At 42.0% G+C, this 17129-nt stretch overlaps 1 protein-coding gene across 1 annotated transcript; it reads right to left on the bottom strand.

Annotated features, from left to right (window-relative positions):
* Window positions 1-541: 541 nt before the first annotated feature.
* Window positions 542-16161, bottom strand: REELD1 (reeler domain containing 1). Its single transcript, XM_037829084.1, has 7 exons — window positions 16121-16161; window positions 14091-14309; window positions 8399-8621; window positions 6458-6621; window positions 3730-4039; window positions 2144-2207; window positions 542-1386 (listed from the first exon to the last, which is right to left on the bottom strand). The coding sequence occupies exons 2-7, from the start codon at window positions 14296-14298 to the stop codon at window positions 799-801; spliced, it is 1557 nt and encodes a 518-aa protein (XP_037685012.1). The 5' UTR covers window positions 14299-14309; window positions 16121-16161; the 3' UTR covers window positions 542-798.
* Between the last annotated feature and the right edge of the window lie 968 nt (window positions 16162-17129).

Raw genomic sequence — 17129 nt, 5'->3', positions numbered from 1 at the left:
ACTTTGACAAAAGGCGAAACTTCTGCCAGCTATTGGTATACTCAACTTCTCCATCAAGTGTGAATGGACGATGAAGTCTCAGATCCATTTACATGTGAAGCAGCGGCTTGTGTACCCTGCCCTGGAGCAGTGGCCTTGGGCTGCCTGTGCCTTGTTTCCCAAAGATGTGTACAGTCCAACTCTCTAAAATCACCCTTGCTTTGGGTCAATTTCCATGGCGGATTTGCCAGTCTTCCAAGTTTACAAGAAGACTGAACACCCTTGCCTTCACCTGTTTCACTGAACAAGAACTCTAGATAACTGTTGAACTCTAGTTTTACAAAGAAAACATCTTCTGGAGAAGCAGAGTGAGGACTGCAGTTCTTTTTCTCGCAAGACACACAACCCCGACATTACTTTTTTCAAAGAGTTGGAGGAGACAAGGCTGACACGCTCAGGAGGGACAGAATCCCTATTTCTGCTGGTTCCTAAGGCAACAAAGGAAGCTCAGTGGCCACAGGAGCCTAGCTAATGAGAAGGTTATACAATATTCATTGTGCAGAGTTTAACTTTTCAAACAACGTCTAATTGTGACAAGAAAAATAAGAAGCTAAATGACAGATGTTAAGACAACAAAGCCCAGGGAGAACACCCTCTGTTGATAAAATCGTCCTTTTCCCTCCTTGCCACCCCACTGCTCGCTGGCCAGAGGCACAGCCACTCCCCGTCCTCATCAGCGATTCTAATTTGCTCTGTTCCTGCTGAGAAACTCTCTGGACCCCAAGCAGAGCCCCCGAGAGGCCTGGCACCATGTCCTTCTCAGAGCACTGTCTTCTTGCTACCCATGGAGGGAGCAATCCAGTTGTATTCTGCCTGAACCAAAACAAAACTGTTCTCTCCCATCTTCCTGACACGCACAGTCTCCCCACCGTCGCTTCTGGCAACAGGGCCCCTGGCAGTCTCATCGAAGGACATTTCCATCTGCCTGTGGCAATAGCGGGCATGCAGGTGGCAAAGGCTGGCAGCCAGGGCCATGCCCAGTGTGGCCGAAAGGCAGAGCAGGACTCCCAGCTGGATCCCCGAAGGGGCACTGGCTCCCTCTTGCCCAACCGCAGGCCTTGGGTCAGTCTTCCTAGGGTGTCCCACACTGCCCTCTTCATTTCCTTCCCCCGCTCTGGGCTCCTTGAGCTTTGACTGAGGCAGGAAGCTGGCAGAGGATTTTGATGCCGCTGCCTGGCCAGCAGCAGGCAGCCTGGAAGCCGCAGGGGTATGGAAGGCAGGGGTGGGGGTGGCCACCCCAGCCCCATTCTCGGTGGGTGCCTCCGAAGACCAGAGGCGCCGAGGACCGGAAAGGACGGTGTACGGAGGAGGCCTCATCATGGTCCTGTTGGAGGCCCCTGTCTTGTCCTAGAAAAGCGGAGGAAAAGAAAGAAGTCAAAAGGGCTGGTCTTCTCCCCACCTGCCAATAAACTGTGTAACTAACCTGTGTTCCCTAAAGAATCCCAGGCAGCAGCTGAAAAGCCCAGCCCCTAGCCTGCTTCTAAAGGAGCCCAAGGAGATGAGCATGCACCTGCTAATTGATGGTGATGGGTGGACCAACTGGAAGAATAAACGTAGGGTCCTTTAAGAGGCTTCCAAACACGTGTGCTGTTGTGTCCTCTCAGATGGCTGAAAGCTTTTAGTATGTCTTTTTCTGCTAGGCCCCATGCAAGAGGGAACTCTTAAGCTTACTGTAGGTTTTGATAAATTTTGAGTAAGAATATTGTACCATGTTTTGTGTTCCTTCAAAGATTCCAAAGGAATAGTAAATCGGTGGGCACGTATATTTTATATTGCCCATTGATCTGGGTTCCAAGACCATGCATGGTTCTTTGAGACCAGGGTTATGAAGGAGGGGCGGGGGAGAAGAAAGGCATTATTAACTGAGGCTAGGTGGGAAAACAAATTGCTAAAACCATCAGTTTCTACAATTGCCGATATTTTCACAGACACTGTGTATAATGGAGAGGCTGGTTTTGCTCGTATTGATTGGTAGACAGACACTATGTGTTTATCATACCCTTGCCTCTTTCTCTCTGACTTTGGCTCTGATTTCCCAGCCCGGAACTTCTCACTCTGGGATCAAAACATCAACTCACCCCCCACGCACAGTATGGGATGTTACCTGTTCATCCCTGTCAGAGGGTGAGCAAGTTTCTGGTGAGCCAAAGCTTGGCTGATCCCGAGTCCTAAAGGGGAGAATGGAAGGGCTGAGAAGGGATCACTAAAATTTGGACTAAACAGCAACATTTCCCTACCACTGCTGTGCATCCCAATAAAACTCAGATTTGCTTGGAAAGTCTCCTGAGATATTCGTTTGCAGTGTGGGGTGAGGGTGGGATGGGAGGTGAGCAGGCAAAGCCCTCACCGAATGCTTGCATTTATATTAGCGTCTCGGAGACCTCTCCCTGTCCAAGAGACAACAGTGTCCGGGGTGACTACCATCCCAGGCCCTTCTGACCAATAGTCATTCTACAATCAGGGCTTCTCACACACTTAGGAATGACTATGGCTGACGATAAATGCATAAACAAAATGTGGGAGAGACATACGATGCAATATTATTCAGCTCTATAAAGGAATGAAGTCTGACGCACGCAATAACATGACAAACCTTGAGGATATTATGCTGAGTGAAATAAGCCAGACACTAAAGAACAAATATTGTATGATCTTACTGACATAAAATAATTAGAATAAGCAAACTCAGAGTTAGAATCTAGAATATATGTTACCAGGGGATAGAATGGGGGTAGAGAATGGGAAGATGATGCTTAATTTGTGCAGAATTTCTATTTAGGTTGATTGTAAAAGTTTGGAAATGGATGGTGGTGATGGTAGCACATTATTGTGAGTATAATTAATAGTGCTGAATTATACACATGAATGTGGTTGAAAGGGGCAAGTTTTGGGTTGTGTTTGTTACTAGAAGGAAAGTTAGAAGATAAAACATGGGACTGTATAAAACAGTGCACCCTGTTGAGATGATGAACTGGGGCTAATAGTACAAGTATAAGAATGTTCTTCATGAATAATAACAAATGTTTGACACTAATACAAGGTGTTAATAATAGGGAAGTATACAGGATAAATATATACCTAATGTAAACTATGGACTATAGTTAATAGCATATTTTAATATTCTTTCATCAATTGTATCAAAAGTACCACACCAATGCAAAGTGTCAACAATAAGGGGTATTACATGACTTTTCTGTAAACCTACAACTTCTGTAGCCAAAAAGTAATAATAATTTTTTTAAAACATTATGCTAAGTAAAAAGAAACCAGATACAACATACTACATATTGTATGATTCCATTTATATAAAATGTAAATATTAAAAAAATCTATAGAGACAGAAATAGATTAGTGGCTCTGTAGGGCTGGAGAAGGAGAGAGGGATTGAGAAGTGTCTGCAAAGGGGGCTGGGGTTTTTCTTTTTGGAGTAATAAAAATGTTCTAAAATTGATTATGATGATGAATACACAACTCTGGATGTAATAAAAGCCATTGATTGTACACTTCAGATGGATTGTATGGAATGTGAATATATCTCAATAAAATTCCTTTTTAAAAAGCAAAAAAAAAAAAAAAAGACGGAATATGGCTGAGCTCTTTTTCTGTCAGACTCCAGGAGGTTTTCCTTTCCTGGGTGCCCAGTGCTTAGCCTGGCCCCATCGCCTGCCCCATCGCCCACCTGCCCGTCACCTGGAGTGGGTGCTGGCGCTGGAGGCGAGGCCCCCTGCGGAGAGCCCCCTGAGGGCCGCCAGCCTCTGCAGCCCTTGGACATCCCGGGACGGTTCTAGGGTGGGGCTGCCGTCCCCGCCGGGTTGCTGGCCATTGCTGCCTGCAGTAGCCGTGTGTGATGGTTGGGGCCCAGTCTCTGCTCCCCTGGGAAATTGTGTTGCCCAAATTCCGGCAGGAACAGGCTCTAGGTTGTCCTCTCCGGCAGCAATCGGCAGGCCAACAGCAAGGACGTCCGTGTGCTGCTGCAGGAGAGTGGCGGGGGCGCGGGGAGCTGAGCAGAGGCCCAGAGACACAGCAGAGAGTGAGCGCATTTTCCTTGTATTGATCGGCACAAACAACCACAATAACAGGGTAAATACTAGAGACTTTAATGTGCCTTGAGGACAGACCATTAAGGCTAAGCCTCTCAAAACTGTCAGCATCAAAGATGCTCTGCCCAGGATCATAAGCCCCTGACCAGGCAGCAAAGCAACAATGTCTTACATCTTTTAAAGAGTTAAGTGTCGGGCCCTTCTTGGCTTACACATTCTTAATGGCCACCAATCAGGGAATACAGAAAGCACCGTGACCACTGTATTTTATCTCATCTGCAAAAAAATTGCTTCTAGTTAGAAAAAGAGAACCTCCGCAAATCAATGGTTTTTAGAAGTTCTAAATCTTCCTTGCCACGCGATTAACACTAAACGTGCTCACAGTGGTGATGATGACTCGAGCCTTTGTTAGGGGCAGAGACAGGATGACTGCCCTTCACTGCCCTTCGCCATCTGATCTCCCCCCTGGAACTGGCCACGTGCCTGCTCAGGGCATTAGAAAGAGCCTCAAACAGGGCTGCAGGCAGCCACAGGCTCCGGGTCAGATTGTTGTTGGGTTTGGATCCCCGCTCTGGCAATTTCTGGCCTTGGGTAAGCCCTCCCAAGCCTCAGTTTCTTCATTTGCAAAAGGGGGTGATACTGAGGCAGTGAAATTAAATTATCAATGTAGAAGCATGAAGCACAGGCTGGCAACATGCACAGAGTTTGCCAGGATGATGATTTAGATGACAACAATAATGTTGCACACAAGCAATGTTGGCAGAAGTTCTCTGGTCAAGCATCCAATCAGGTTAGATTGAACCTCTTTTTTTTTTTATTGGTGCCACTTTGTTCCAATGTCTTTGTCACTAAGAAACATTGAGATTGAAGTGAAAAACAAAGCAGGACAACATAGACATGTAGAGCTTGACTGTTTTAAGCTCCAGCCTGATCTTTAAGTGCATTCAGACATTTCCTGCAGATCCACTATGCGCTGGGTGTTGCAGTGAGTACTGGGGATAGTGAAGTGATGCAGAGCTGTAGTTGTTGTTCCTGAACTCAACACCTAGGAGGAGGACACAGACCCAACCATGTAAGTTACATTGTGATAAGTGCATTAATGCCAGGGATAAGGAAGCAATGACATTTGCCACCAAGAACGGGCAACAGTCCAGCTTAAGGAAACGTCAGAAGGCAAAGCATGGAGATATAAAAAAAGATCATGCCTAATGGGGTAGGGTAGGACCCCAAAGTATCCTAGGGGTTCCTTTGGGAGATAAGTTTGGGAAACAAAATATACTATTTTCCCTATTTTGAAAACACATAATTCACATTGGTTTATTAAAGTCTTCTTATAGTTGAGAAATTTCACTTTTTAAAATGACATGCCCCCAACACATACACACAAATACATGATACACACATAGTCCTTCCTCCTGTGGGAAACACTAGGGTTTGTGTAGAGGATGGGGGTGGGGGGACTTGGGGGAGTGCCTGGAAATGCTAGACTGAGCAGAGGCAGGAATTCAAACCAGATCCTGGCCTTACACCCATTAGCAAAGAATAAAGGAAAGAACAAAGGAAAATGGGATTGAGTGGATTAAGGATTTGAGTCTTCTCTGCAAGTGACTGTATGCATTTATAAGTGCATGTGTTCAGTGCACTTAATTAGAAACAAATAATGAAAATGAGTTCCATATCACCAGGAATTTTTAGGCAGGTCAAGTATTCTCTAGCTGGTTAGTTTATTTGCATAAGTTCATGGGTCAGTGGAGTCAAAAGTTATGTGGTGAGTCAGGAAAAATTACATTCCCATCGTAAGAGCCTCTCGTTCCTGATTCGGTTCTTCAACCCAGTAGCAAAGAGCCATCTACCTACTCTGGAAAGGAACAGTAAAAAACTGGAGGAGATTTAATAAAAAAGAAAGAAAGAAAAAGAAATAAAGTAATAAAGAAATAAGGGAAGGAAGGAAGGAAGAAAGGAAGGAAGGAAGGAAGGAAGGAAGGAAGGAAGGAAGGAAGGAAGGACATTTCTTTCTTGTGCTCCATGTGTAGCTTCAGGGGACTGGGGAAAACAGCTAAAATATTGTGTTTACTGGTAAATATTGGGGACTGGGGGTGTATGTGCTGATTTTTTGGTTTTGTAACACAGCTCTTACCATCCACCCCAGGGCCCAACTTAATTTGTAAGGTTGAGCCAGACAAAGTGTGTTTGTTGCAACCAAGTGTGGGCTTTCCTCCTCTCGCTACTGTGTTATCACATCTCTAAGAGTCAGCTAAGGCAGGTGTTTATTGCTTGCTTTGCAGGGAAAAGACGGCAGGAGGAACTTTTAAGTGAAAATAGATAACTGTACAAATAACGACGACAACCAGGCTAGCAAACGCAGAGGCGAGCTGTACCTGGGGCCGCTCCTTCACTGTCGTCCGGCTCCTGCCCAGGGATGGGCACCCGAGAGCCGGGCTCCACACCACCGTCAGGAGGGGCTCTGCCGCGCGTCCACTGAGACACAAGAGATGATTCAATCCTGGTCCAGTAGACGAAGTACGACTGGACTACTGATAAACTGTGGGAAACAAACAGTAGAGTGATTGAGGACTTGGTTTCCCTTACATAAAACCCTGAGCCATCCTAATCAAAGGAGAGAACACACTAAAAGATAAAGCCCGTCAAAAGTTTAAATGAATACAAGAACTGGAGAGAGATTATTGTATTCCTTTGAGCCACTTCATTTCTTTTTCTAAACAAAAACTCAGTAGCAAAAATAATTAGAATAGCAGAGGATATTTACAATCAATTACCCTCCATCGATAAATATCTCATTTGGACTAGAAGGCATCTTCTTAAACTGTAAGTGTTTGGACTGAACAAAAGGTTTCATCTTCAATTTTATTATTAGCCCTTGCTGGTATATTGTTAACTGAATTATACTGCTAATTGAAGATTTCCTAATTAATTAATTTCTACTGTAATTGTAGATTCTATTGAAAATTAGAGATATATCATTCATAATTTACACATTTTGAGTACATGATACCTTTCTTCAGTAAAAATCACTTTCATGAATATCTCTTTTATCTTCCCCCAAATCTCACTGTGGTGGGTATGCTTGGCAAGTATCATTTTTTCCCATTTTAAATATGCAGAATGGCAGTCAAAGAGATGTGACTGATTTGGCTGAGGTCACCTAAAGGGACCAGGTGCGTGTGAGGAGCCGTGGTTCAGGCCCAGGCACATGGTTTCCAGGCTCAGTGGACGTTATTTTGGGAAATGATGGAGGGAGATGGGAAGGCAGATGTTGGCATTGGGAGAGGCATCTCATGGAGTGGGTTTATCTCCCTTCTCCGTCAAATGAAGATGAGAGCTTCTAAACTACTTCATAGGTAAGACACAGCAGCTATGATGCTAAATTTGAAAATAGAAATAGAGGTGCTTTGAGAAATAAAAGTAACATACAGATGCCAGGCCTTCAAACCATGTGCATTCTCTGCATCTGAAAAGAACCAAACTCATGGGCAGAAGCAGATTGCAAGAAGCATGGTGTTTGACTCCTGCTGCCACGAAGGGATGGGAAGAGGGCTCTGCAGGGTGGGGGGCATATATCTCACCCCCGTTGCTCCCCACTGCAGAGGAGATGACCAGGGGGCCTCTCCCTTAGGCAAAGCCTCGCTGATATACTCATGAGGCCGTAGGGAGGAGGACCTGAGGAAAACACACATGCTTCCCTGAAAGTGAGAAAATTACCTTTCTCAATAAATGCAAGCGTCTGAAAATAACGACGAAACAAGCGCCTCCTCTTGAGGAATGACGATGCTTATATGATACTCACTGCTGCCAGGATCTGCCCCAAGCCCTTTGCATATATTGGTCCTTTCTTCCTCACACAATCCTGTGAGGTCGCTTCTAATAATCAGTTTGCCCGTTTGATTGACAATAAGTTAAAGCACAGGGACTTAAGTGGCTTTCCCTGGTCCCACCCAAGTAATATCTCAGTGGCTGTGCCTCTCTGCTGTCCTCTTGTCCCTCTGCCTTCTGTCTCTCTCTCCACTCCCTCTCTACTCTCCCACCATCAGTTATTTTGTCCTCTGGTCAGAATTTCTTTGGGAGTTTGGCCAAGATTCATTGGTGCCTAGAGAGAAGGAGAAATAACCACACTCTAGAGGTTTGGAAAATTGTTTTCTTTGTTTTTTTTTTTTTGTTTGTTTTTTTCAGTTATCCTCTGCCTAGCTTTTCTAGTTGGGGTAGCCCTGTACGCGGCTGGAGCATGAAGGGTGGGGACAAGCTCTGCTCTCTTCAAAGAGGAAGGCTCAGTTACTGAGACACAGCACTTGATCTCTGCTTACAGGAATCTGATGTCCCCCACAGGCTGGGCCGGGGCCTTCCACACGAACGACAGGTTTCTCTTCAGGGACTTGTCAGAGTGGGTGACGGAGTCACTCTCTTTGAAACAAGTCATCCGCATGGAACCAGAAGGAAGGAAAACAAAAGTGCCAGCTACTTCATGGTTAGACACTCTCCGAGCCTGAAGTAGAAACCCCATGAAATCACGACTGCTCCTCACGGTCACTGCAAAAGAAAGCAAGGAACCATCCATCCAAGGTGAGCGTGCTTGCCTTAGTACCATTTGGTGATTGTGTGGGTAATTTCAAAATATAAGCCCAGGACCACCCCCTGAGCCCCCTCCCCACCACTCAGAAAGTGAACAAGTAATTAGGAAAAAAAAAAGTTGCAATACTATTTCAGACCAAAATTAATTCCATTTGGATCAGAGATATGTAAAAATGAAATAGAAAAAAAAATAGAAGAATGCTGCATTTCTTTTTTTCTAATATTGAAATCTGGAATGCCTCTCTAAACAAAACCCAGAGGCCATTAAAAAATTTGCTGCATTAAAAAAAAAGTCTGAAAATAGATGAAGTCAAAAAACAAATGATAAATTGAGGAAAGTTATTTGTAAGATACAAGACGGGCAAATATACAAAGATTTATGGTGAATTGATAAAAGTTGTCCCCCCAGATGATCAAAGGACATAAACAGATAAAATAAAACAAGTTCAATCATAAATTTTAAAAGCAAGTAAAAGTGAGACACTATTTTATACCTGTCATATTAGCAGATATTAAAATGTGTGATTATCACCAGTATTGATAGAACCATGGAAAAACTAAGACACCCATTTGCTGATGCTGTAACTATAAAACATGAAACACTTTGGGGGATAATCTGACAATATCTTCCAATTTTAAGATGCAGATACCCTTTAATTGAGCAATTTCACTTCTGCTATTTTTTCCTATTGACATTCTGCATAAATAAATAAGGGCAAATACTAAAGTTAGCTATCCAACAGCCTTTCTCCACTTATTCCCTGCTATCAAAACCCAGATTTCATGTCCTTGTGGCAAGCAAAGCTCTTTTCAAGGGAAATTAGGCCTCTTCCTATCCCCAGGGGATGGATTGTGATTTGACTGAACCGGAGTTGGAAATTCCATTCCTTTCCAGCAGTTGGTCCAAGTCTGGTCAATGACAGCAAGTCTGCTAGGAGGGTTGATGACTCCCAAGGATAAATCTTTTTGCCCCTGACCCTTTATTCCAGCTCTTTTTTTCCCTTTGGCTTAATTTTTTTTTTTTTTTTTTTTATCGGTGAAGTTGTGGGTTTACCGAACAGCTATGCATAAAATACAGAGTACCTATATATCACCCTATTATTAACACCTTGCATTGGTGTGGAACATTTGTTACAACTGATGAAAGCACGTTTTTATAGTTGTACCATTGACTAGAGTCCATGATTTAACTTAGGGTTCACTGTTTGTGTAGTTCTATGGATTTTTTAAAAATGTTTTATTCTGTTACCATATGTACAACCTAATATTTTCCTTTTTAACCACATTCAGATATATATTTCAGTGCTGTTAATTATGTTCATATTGTGCTACTATCACCACTATCCATTACAAAACATTTCCATCATTTCAAACAGGAACCCTGTACATTTTAGGCCTTAATTTCCCACTCCCTATCACCTGGTAATCTATATCTAGATTCTGACACTATGAGTTTGCTTGTACTAATTGTTTCAAGTCAGTGAAATCATACAATACTTGTCCTTTTGTGTCTGGATGACTTCACTCAACATGATGTCTTCAAGGTTCATCCACGTTGTCGCCTGTATCAGCACTTCATTCCTTTTTATGGATGAATAATATTCCATTGCATGTATATATTACACTTTGATAGCTCTGTGAGGCCAAAAAACCATGGCAGTCATCCTGAGACTGGGCAAAGACAAACAAAGGAATGACAACCCAACCTGCTGATGATGGCAGAGCAGGAAGATGGAAAATCTTAGGATCTTGAAGACATTGTTGAATGGCTTCGTCAAATGCAGAATCCCCAGCTCCAGACTTGTGGGAAAAATTTCTTAATTTATTAGGTTTCTGTCAATAGGCTTTTCTGATACTTACAACTAAAAGTAATCCTGACTCATACAGTGAGCAAAGGTATATATATAAGGATGTCCATCAGAATTGCTTAATGCCAAAAATTGGAAAAAGTAAATACCATCCAATAGGAAACTAGTTAAATCAATTATGTGTCAGCCAGACAATGGACTGGCATGCGGTCACTGAAAATAAACTATGTATTTGATGAAAGATGTCAACATTATTGTGAGGTGAAGAATATAGATATTGAACAGAATGATTTAATTTGTGTTTCTGTAAGGTTATATTCATCTATCACACTCATATATGCTTATAGGCCTGGAAAATTTCTGGAAAGATGTGTGAAAAAACTTAATAATAGTTACGTTCCCTCTAGGGAATCAAATTGAATGTCCAGAACAAGGAAAGGGAAACTTTTACTTTTAATTTTCTACTCTTAGGTACTACTTTACTATTTTTAAAACATGTACTAATATTTTTAAGCTATTTAAGTTTTTAATTAAAAGAATGGCTAATAAACACTTGAGCAGAAAAAGAAATTATCACTCTAGAAGCATCTGAATGGATATAATAGAAAATCTCAATATCCCCCGTGAAATATCATCTTTTAAGTTAAAATTCCCTATCTTAGTTCTTAAGGGATTAAGTACCCAGATTTTTGCAATGATGACTTCAATTAAAAAAATTATCTTCACCTATTCTGTGCATTTTTATATTCTGCATATTCGCAGTGCTACATTTGTAACATTGACCTTAGAATTATTCTCATTTGTTTCTAAAGAAATCTTGCCAGCATATCACATTATTGATTTTTAAAAATTAACTTATTTTAGCTAAGTATATCTAGAAGGTAGTCATTATACAGCAGTGTTTGGGAATGAATGTTTAGAAGGCTTTTTAATTAAATGAGAATGTATTTTCTTTAAACTTTTATATCTATGAATTGTGTAATTTTAAAATTATAAATGAAACTTGAATTACCAACTTAAAGATATACCAGCCATTAAAAAACTGACTTCTTGATGATGGATGATATATAGGGAGGGAGGGAAGGAGGGAGGGAAAGAAATAGCGATGTGACAGCATGTTCAAGTTGGTGGATTGAGTTATCGGGGGAGGGGGGTCAGGGTATGGTGGAATTCTGTGTATGGGGTTAGTATTGTTTTTGCAACTGTTCCTATAACTTTGAATTTATATAAAAATAAAAAAAAACTGACTTCCTGATATTTTTCTAAATATTAAACTATTTAACTATTCTACGCAACATGCACTAGTAAACAGAACAACTTGCTTTAATTTGAAAACCCAAGTGTTTAAAACCAGATGAATAACTATTTTTTAAAAGAAGCTTTCCTTTTTTAAAACTTTGTGTATAACAATTCAAAATACCAAAAGAATATGAGACAAGTATATGTAATTGAGTAAACACTCAAAGAAAAGTACTTTTAAATGTTTTCTAAGAAGACTGTCTCAATTTTCTTCATTTTATTTGCTATATCTGGTATATTGTATAAATTGAATAAGTTGTTCCAGAAACATAAAAATTGTATTAAAATATTCTAACTTATTGTCATGCTATTAATTATCATACGGACTTTAAGGATCACTTATTTTAATATGCTTTTAAACCACGGTGTTAAAGTATTAGACCACCATTTATTATTCATAAATATATGTAATAACATTTATTTGTCCAAAATTGAATTTTCCTGACTCTGAAATACTTTTAAGGGCCAAATGTATTTTGTTAAAATATTTTGGATGGGAATAGTTTTAAAGATAATCTCTGGCATCTTAAATAGAGAATACTAAACATTTTTTGTCATCTAAATCACCAAGTCATTAACTATGAACCTCTTTTATTGCCTCTGCTATAGTCTGTAGTTCTAATAAGCTTGCATGTCTTTAAAAAAAAAAAAAATGAATGGCTAAAATACCTTCTATAGGCTTGCAGAGTGTGGCTTAGTCTCTGTGGCCATTTTGTTTTCCATGCATTTGAACCTTTAGCAATGAACATTTGAACAACTTAGCTATTATTTAATACCAGGCACTGTGCTGAGCACTGAATACACATCTATGAACTAGATAACCCAGTTGTTACCCTTCAAGGAACTCCCACATTAGTGTGGGATCCTGACAAGGAAACAAAGTAATTGCAGTGTAATAAGGTAATAACTGCCCCTCACTGAGTACATGGGGCGTTCTCTCTGGCTATGGATTGTATATGTGTTCTCAGTTACAAACACAATCCAGTTATGTTTCCCTCAGGGCACCATCAGATAACTTTTTATTAGAATTTGGGTGTCACAATAAATTGGGCCATTTCTACAGATTTTCCTCCCAAATATCAGTTCCTTAGCCACAGAACATTGGAACAGGTCACTGGGGTGCCGACACTTGATCCCCTCACACTCGTGGTGGCTGGGTGAGTCCTGGGGTGGTCTGAGCCCCCAGGGAAATTGCCTCCGTCCTTGAGCAGCCACTTGCACTTCCTCAGCACACCAGGCTCAGGTTACCATTTTCTATCTGTGTCATGGCATGACGAAGTTGGGCAAGCTCTGTGAGAATAGCCTCAATTTTGGCTCTGGAATTATGTTCCTGTCTGTCACATATGCTACCCATGGATATTTTTCCCCCACACTTATCATCAATAGAATAAAATGACTGGACTAAGTTATATGTATAGACTAAATTTCATTTTTGCTTATCACTTCCAATGCTCATCAGAAGAATTAGCAAGAATCAAAAGGGGGTAGAGTGAAGGCTGCTGAAGCCTCTCCCATATCCTCTTGGCCCATCTGAGTTCGCCTATTTTCTGTCTGCACTTAGCTTCCACCTTAAGCACCTGCTATAGCTTTCTCCTCTGCTTGAGGCTTTCTCTAGCTGGCACTGAGGAGCTTACCTGAAGGTAAGCAGGGAGAATTCTCAAATGAGGGATGTGAGTGCAAAGAAACCTGGGAGAGGGCAATCGTCAGCCGATGAATACCCCATCTCTCCATCGTCCTGAGGGAAGATTTGGAGGTATGCATCACATAGTTTCTCAGAACGGCCCCAGTGGAATTGCGCCCCAGTTGCCCACAGCAGCCACCTGCTCAATTTCACACCCTGCAGATGTGTCACTCTCTTCCCTGTCTCAGTTTCACTAGTGCTTCCTGAAATCACCTCCCAGATAACCTACCCGCACTCAAATTCTCTCTCTGCTTTTGCAGGAACCCAGACTAAAACAGCAGGAAATCTTCTTTCCAGCAAAAATAATTTTAGTTTTAAACAATGAGGAAAAAAGTATATTTTGCATATACATGTGATAACTGAATGTTGCTCAGGGTAATTATGTCTTATAAGGACAAAATGATTTTTTACAATAATGCCATTTGTGCCCTCTTCTCTTATAAAGGCTAATAGCAATATAAAGATTAGTTGTCATGCGGTTTTCATATGTACAAGTATCTCATGCTTATTTTTGGCTAAATAATTGCTCCTGAGGATCCAGCCAAAGTTTAGTCCAGAAAACACTGGCGTGGGAGAAATATAACTTGGAATCTGCCACCGGGGCTCCTGGGGGTCTCTCAAATCCTCTCCCACACCTACCTGGCACCTCGTCACCGGGTGAGTAGAAAGACCTGCTGGTGTGGATGGCAACGTGGTGGGTCCTGGGGTTCTGGGGCTGGGCTTGGATGTGTTTGGGGCTCATGTCGGCACAGGCCGCTGAGCTGGCGCCGTGGGAGAAGGCGGCCGAGCAGGAGGCCAGGCAGACGGCGGTGCAGGCCCAGCCGGCCACGGCTGCCCAGGACCTCATCCTGCCCTTTCCTGTGCCGGGAGAAACAACAGCTTCAACCCCCGTGCTATTTCAGAAAACAATAGGAAGTCTTTTCAGATGTGACTGACCTGAATCTCATACTACCTTTGCGCCAGGAGATGCTGCAAGTGCTCAAATGCCAGCACCAAAAAGACATGCTGGGCTACAGGAAGGGCTTGAGTTTTAATCACTTTGTTTTTTTAAACACCTTTCTTCTTGTGATTTTCTCGTAATATAAGACCAGATGGTTTCTTATTAAGGAGAGGATTTAAGTATTAAGTCAAAGAAATAAGCCCTGGAATATGTTTGTATTCTATTGTGAACTCCTTACAAGCAGTCTGATATCCAAGGGCACTGTGAGCTCTAATACATTATCGCTGAATTAGACATCAATTATTCCAACGTGGACAGGCAACATGGAGTATGGTGGCTTGGATTAGAGGCTCATCTCTACAATTGCAAATTATACAGCTAAATGTTGCAGTTTTTCTGCCAACTATCAATTGTTTAGAGGTGATTTGCTAAGCTTGCAAAACTTTAATTCTCCTTGTCCTTTCTCCTGCTATTTTTAGTTATTTCACTGCTTTTTAGCAGAGAAGATGAGCAGAGAAAATTATACACATACCAATTCTCTCTCTCTTTTTTTTTTTTACCTTGTTAAATATACAGGTAATAATGTGGTTCAGCAATAAAATAAACTCATTAGAGCAAATAAAATCTATGGATTCAATTTCTATTTGGGCGGTTACCTACCTTTAGTGCCTATTAACAGAAAGAATTAGAAGTTGACTGTGTGAAAGCTCTACAGATGAAAACAAAGTGAGGGAGAGCAAATAAGGCAGAGGAAAAGCTTCCTTGAATAAATATTTAGGACTATCACAGGCATTTTTAAAATACATCTATGTCTGTTTTATAGTCCTATGCACAGGCATTTTTAAAATTTGACTGATATTTTGATCTAAGGAGTTATGCAAAGCAACTACCCTCCTCTTAATAAGTTAGTTTTAAAAGGTAAAAATAAAATCCTAAAAGTATAGTGAAAACTAGCTATAAAACCAGTAGACTGAGGAGCTTATGCATACAACCAAACAAATGCCTTTTACTCTCATGCTATCTTCACACCCACCACCTTCTATTGAAAAGACACCAAGAGACAGGAATATGATCCACAACTCAAATGTCTTATTGAGTCCTAATGAAGGACTTGTCTGTGAGTCCTTCAGACAACACCTTTCTCCCCTAGGTTGGTTTTCCAGGAGGTGCTAAAAGTCAGAAGCCTTTACACCACAGGGAACCTTTCCTACAGCTTCCCAGACACATTAAGAGACAATGAACCACAGGCTGTGAGAGCATATTCTCAGCTGAGGGGTCCAGGGGTCCTTCCCATTTTCTTTGAAGGGCCACATAGCAAAGGTCCTTCAAGCCCCTGTTGATGGCAGAGGGTGTCGCCCCTCTCAAAAGCAGGTCAAACCCAGATGCCTGTGGAGGAAGGGAAGTGAGTACCACGGCCACAACCTCAAATCCCACCCTTCCCCTCTCTGGACTCAGCTGTTTCTTCTTTTCTACCTTGTCTACCTGAGCCCAGAGAAACATCCGCTTACCTAGGAACACACTTTCCTTCAGGCTTGATGGAACAGTTTCCCTGCTCAGAGTTGCAAAGACACATTCTTTAAACTAAAGTCTTTTCTTCTCCCTTCAGCTTCTCCGCTAATGGGAAGGCTACCAGCTGTTACCGCTAATCCTCAGCATCTACAGGATGTGTCCCTCAGTGTCTAAACCCAGCCTTAATCATATTAGTTTTCTACCAACCGCATGCACATACCCACACACGGTCTCCAACCACGTCAGCATGATTGCAGCCTGAGCCACAAAAGCCAGAGTGAAGAACTAAAAAGAACCAGAACTTGTTTTGCACACAATTGACCTTGGTATGCTCCGCGGATGCTGGATCTCGGTCTCTCTGCCACAGGGGGACGTTGGAATCAAATATCTCTCAGCCTGCTCTGCTTCTTGAGCGAGTGTGGGTGAAGGAGATAACCCTGGCGGCGTGGGGTTCAGAGAGTGATGTTTGGTACAAAAAAAAATATGCTATATGCCATGCTTTCTCCCCTATCAATTGTACTAATGCTACAGTTCACGGATTTCCATGCTCATAAAAATCACCCGAAATATTTGACAGGAGCACAGGTCCTATACATCAGCAGGCCTCCAAGTGCAGTTCCAGAGCCACAACATCAGCGTCACCTAGAGGTGTGTTAGAAATGCACGTTCTTGGGCCACACTCCAGACATCCTGAATCAAAAACATCGAGGATGGGATCCGGCAATTCGTGGTTTAACAAGCCCTGAAACAAGCTAAATTTGGGAACCACTGCTATAGACTTCTCAGGCTTCTTCCCAGACTTACAGAATCGGAATCTCCAGGGAAGAAGCCTGGAAATCTGCATTTTCATTACGCCCCCCGTGCCCCAGGAGATTCTTATACCCAGGCAAGTTAGGAAAACACTGAGTTAGAGAATCACAAAGTCAGTAAAACTACCAAACCTCCAGAGGCTCCATCCCACCTGTGATTTAGTGTGAAAGATATCAGACTTCTGAAAGGACATTTCACCAATTATAATAATAGTTAAAGATATTGCTATTTGAACACCAACTTTGATCTAGGCGTTTATTTGGACAAAAACAAATGTGAATGAGACATTCTCCCAGCTCTATAAATAGTAACAGCAAAATGGAGGAGAGGCAAAAGGCTACATGGTATATGATTCCGTTATACAACATCCTGGAAAAGGCAAAATTATAGGGACAGAAAACAGGTCAGTGGTTGCCTGG

The sequence above is a fragment of the Choloepus didactylus genome, chromosome 3, assembly GCF_015220235.1.
Source record: "Choloepus didactylus isolate mChoDid1 chromosome 3, mChoDid1.pri, whole genome shotgun sequence".
Lineage (NCBI taxonomy): Eukaryota > Metazoa > Chordata > Mammalia > Pilosa > Megalonychidae > Choloepus > Choloepus didactylus.
The sequence above is the reverse complement of the archived record's forward strand: the minus strand, read 5'-3'. Positions and strand labels throughout refer to the sequence as shown.

Bases quoted from the DNA above. Each gene is read 5' to 3' on its own strand.
- REELD1 (XM_037829084.1), bottom strand. From the start codon at position 14,298: ATGAGGTCCTGGGCAGCCGTGGCCGGCTGGGCCTGCACCGCCGTCTGC. The intron at 6,622-8,398 runs GTAAGCAGAGAT...TGTTTCCCACAG, and splicing joins GTGGGGGACATCAGATTCCT to TTTATCAGTAGTCCAGTCGT. The intron at 2,208-3,729 runs GTGACGGGCAGG...TCTCCCCTTTAG, and splicing joins AGCGCCAGCACCCACTCCAG to GACTCGGGATCAGCCAAGCT.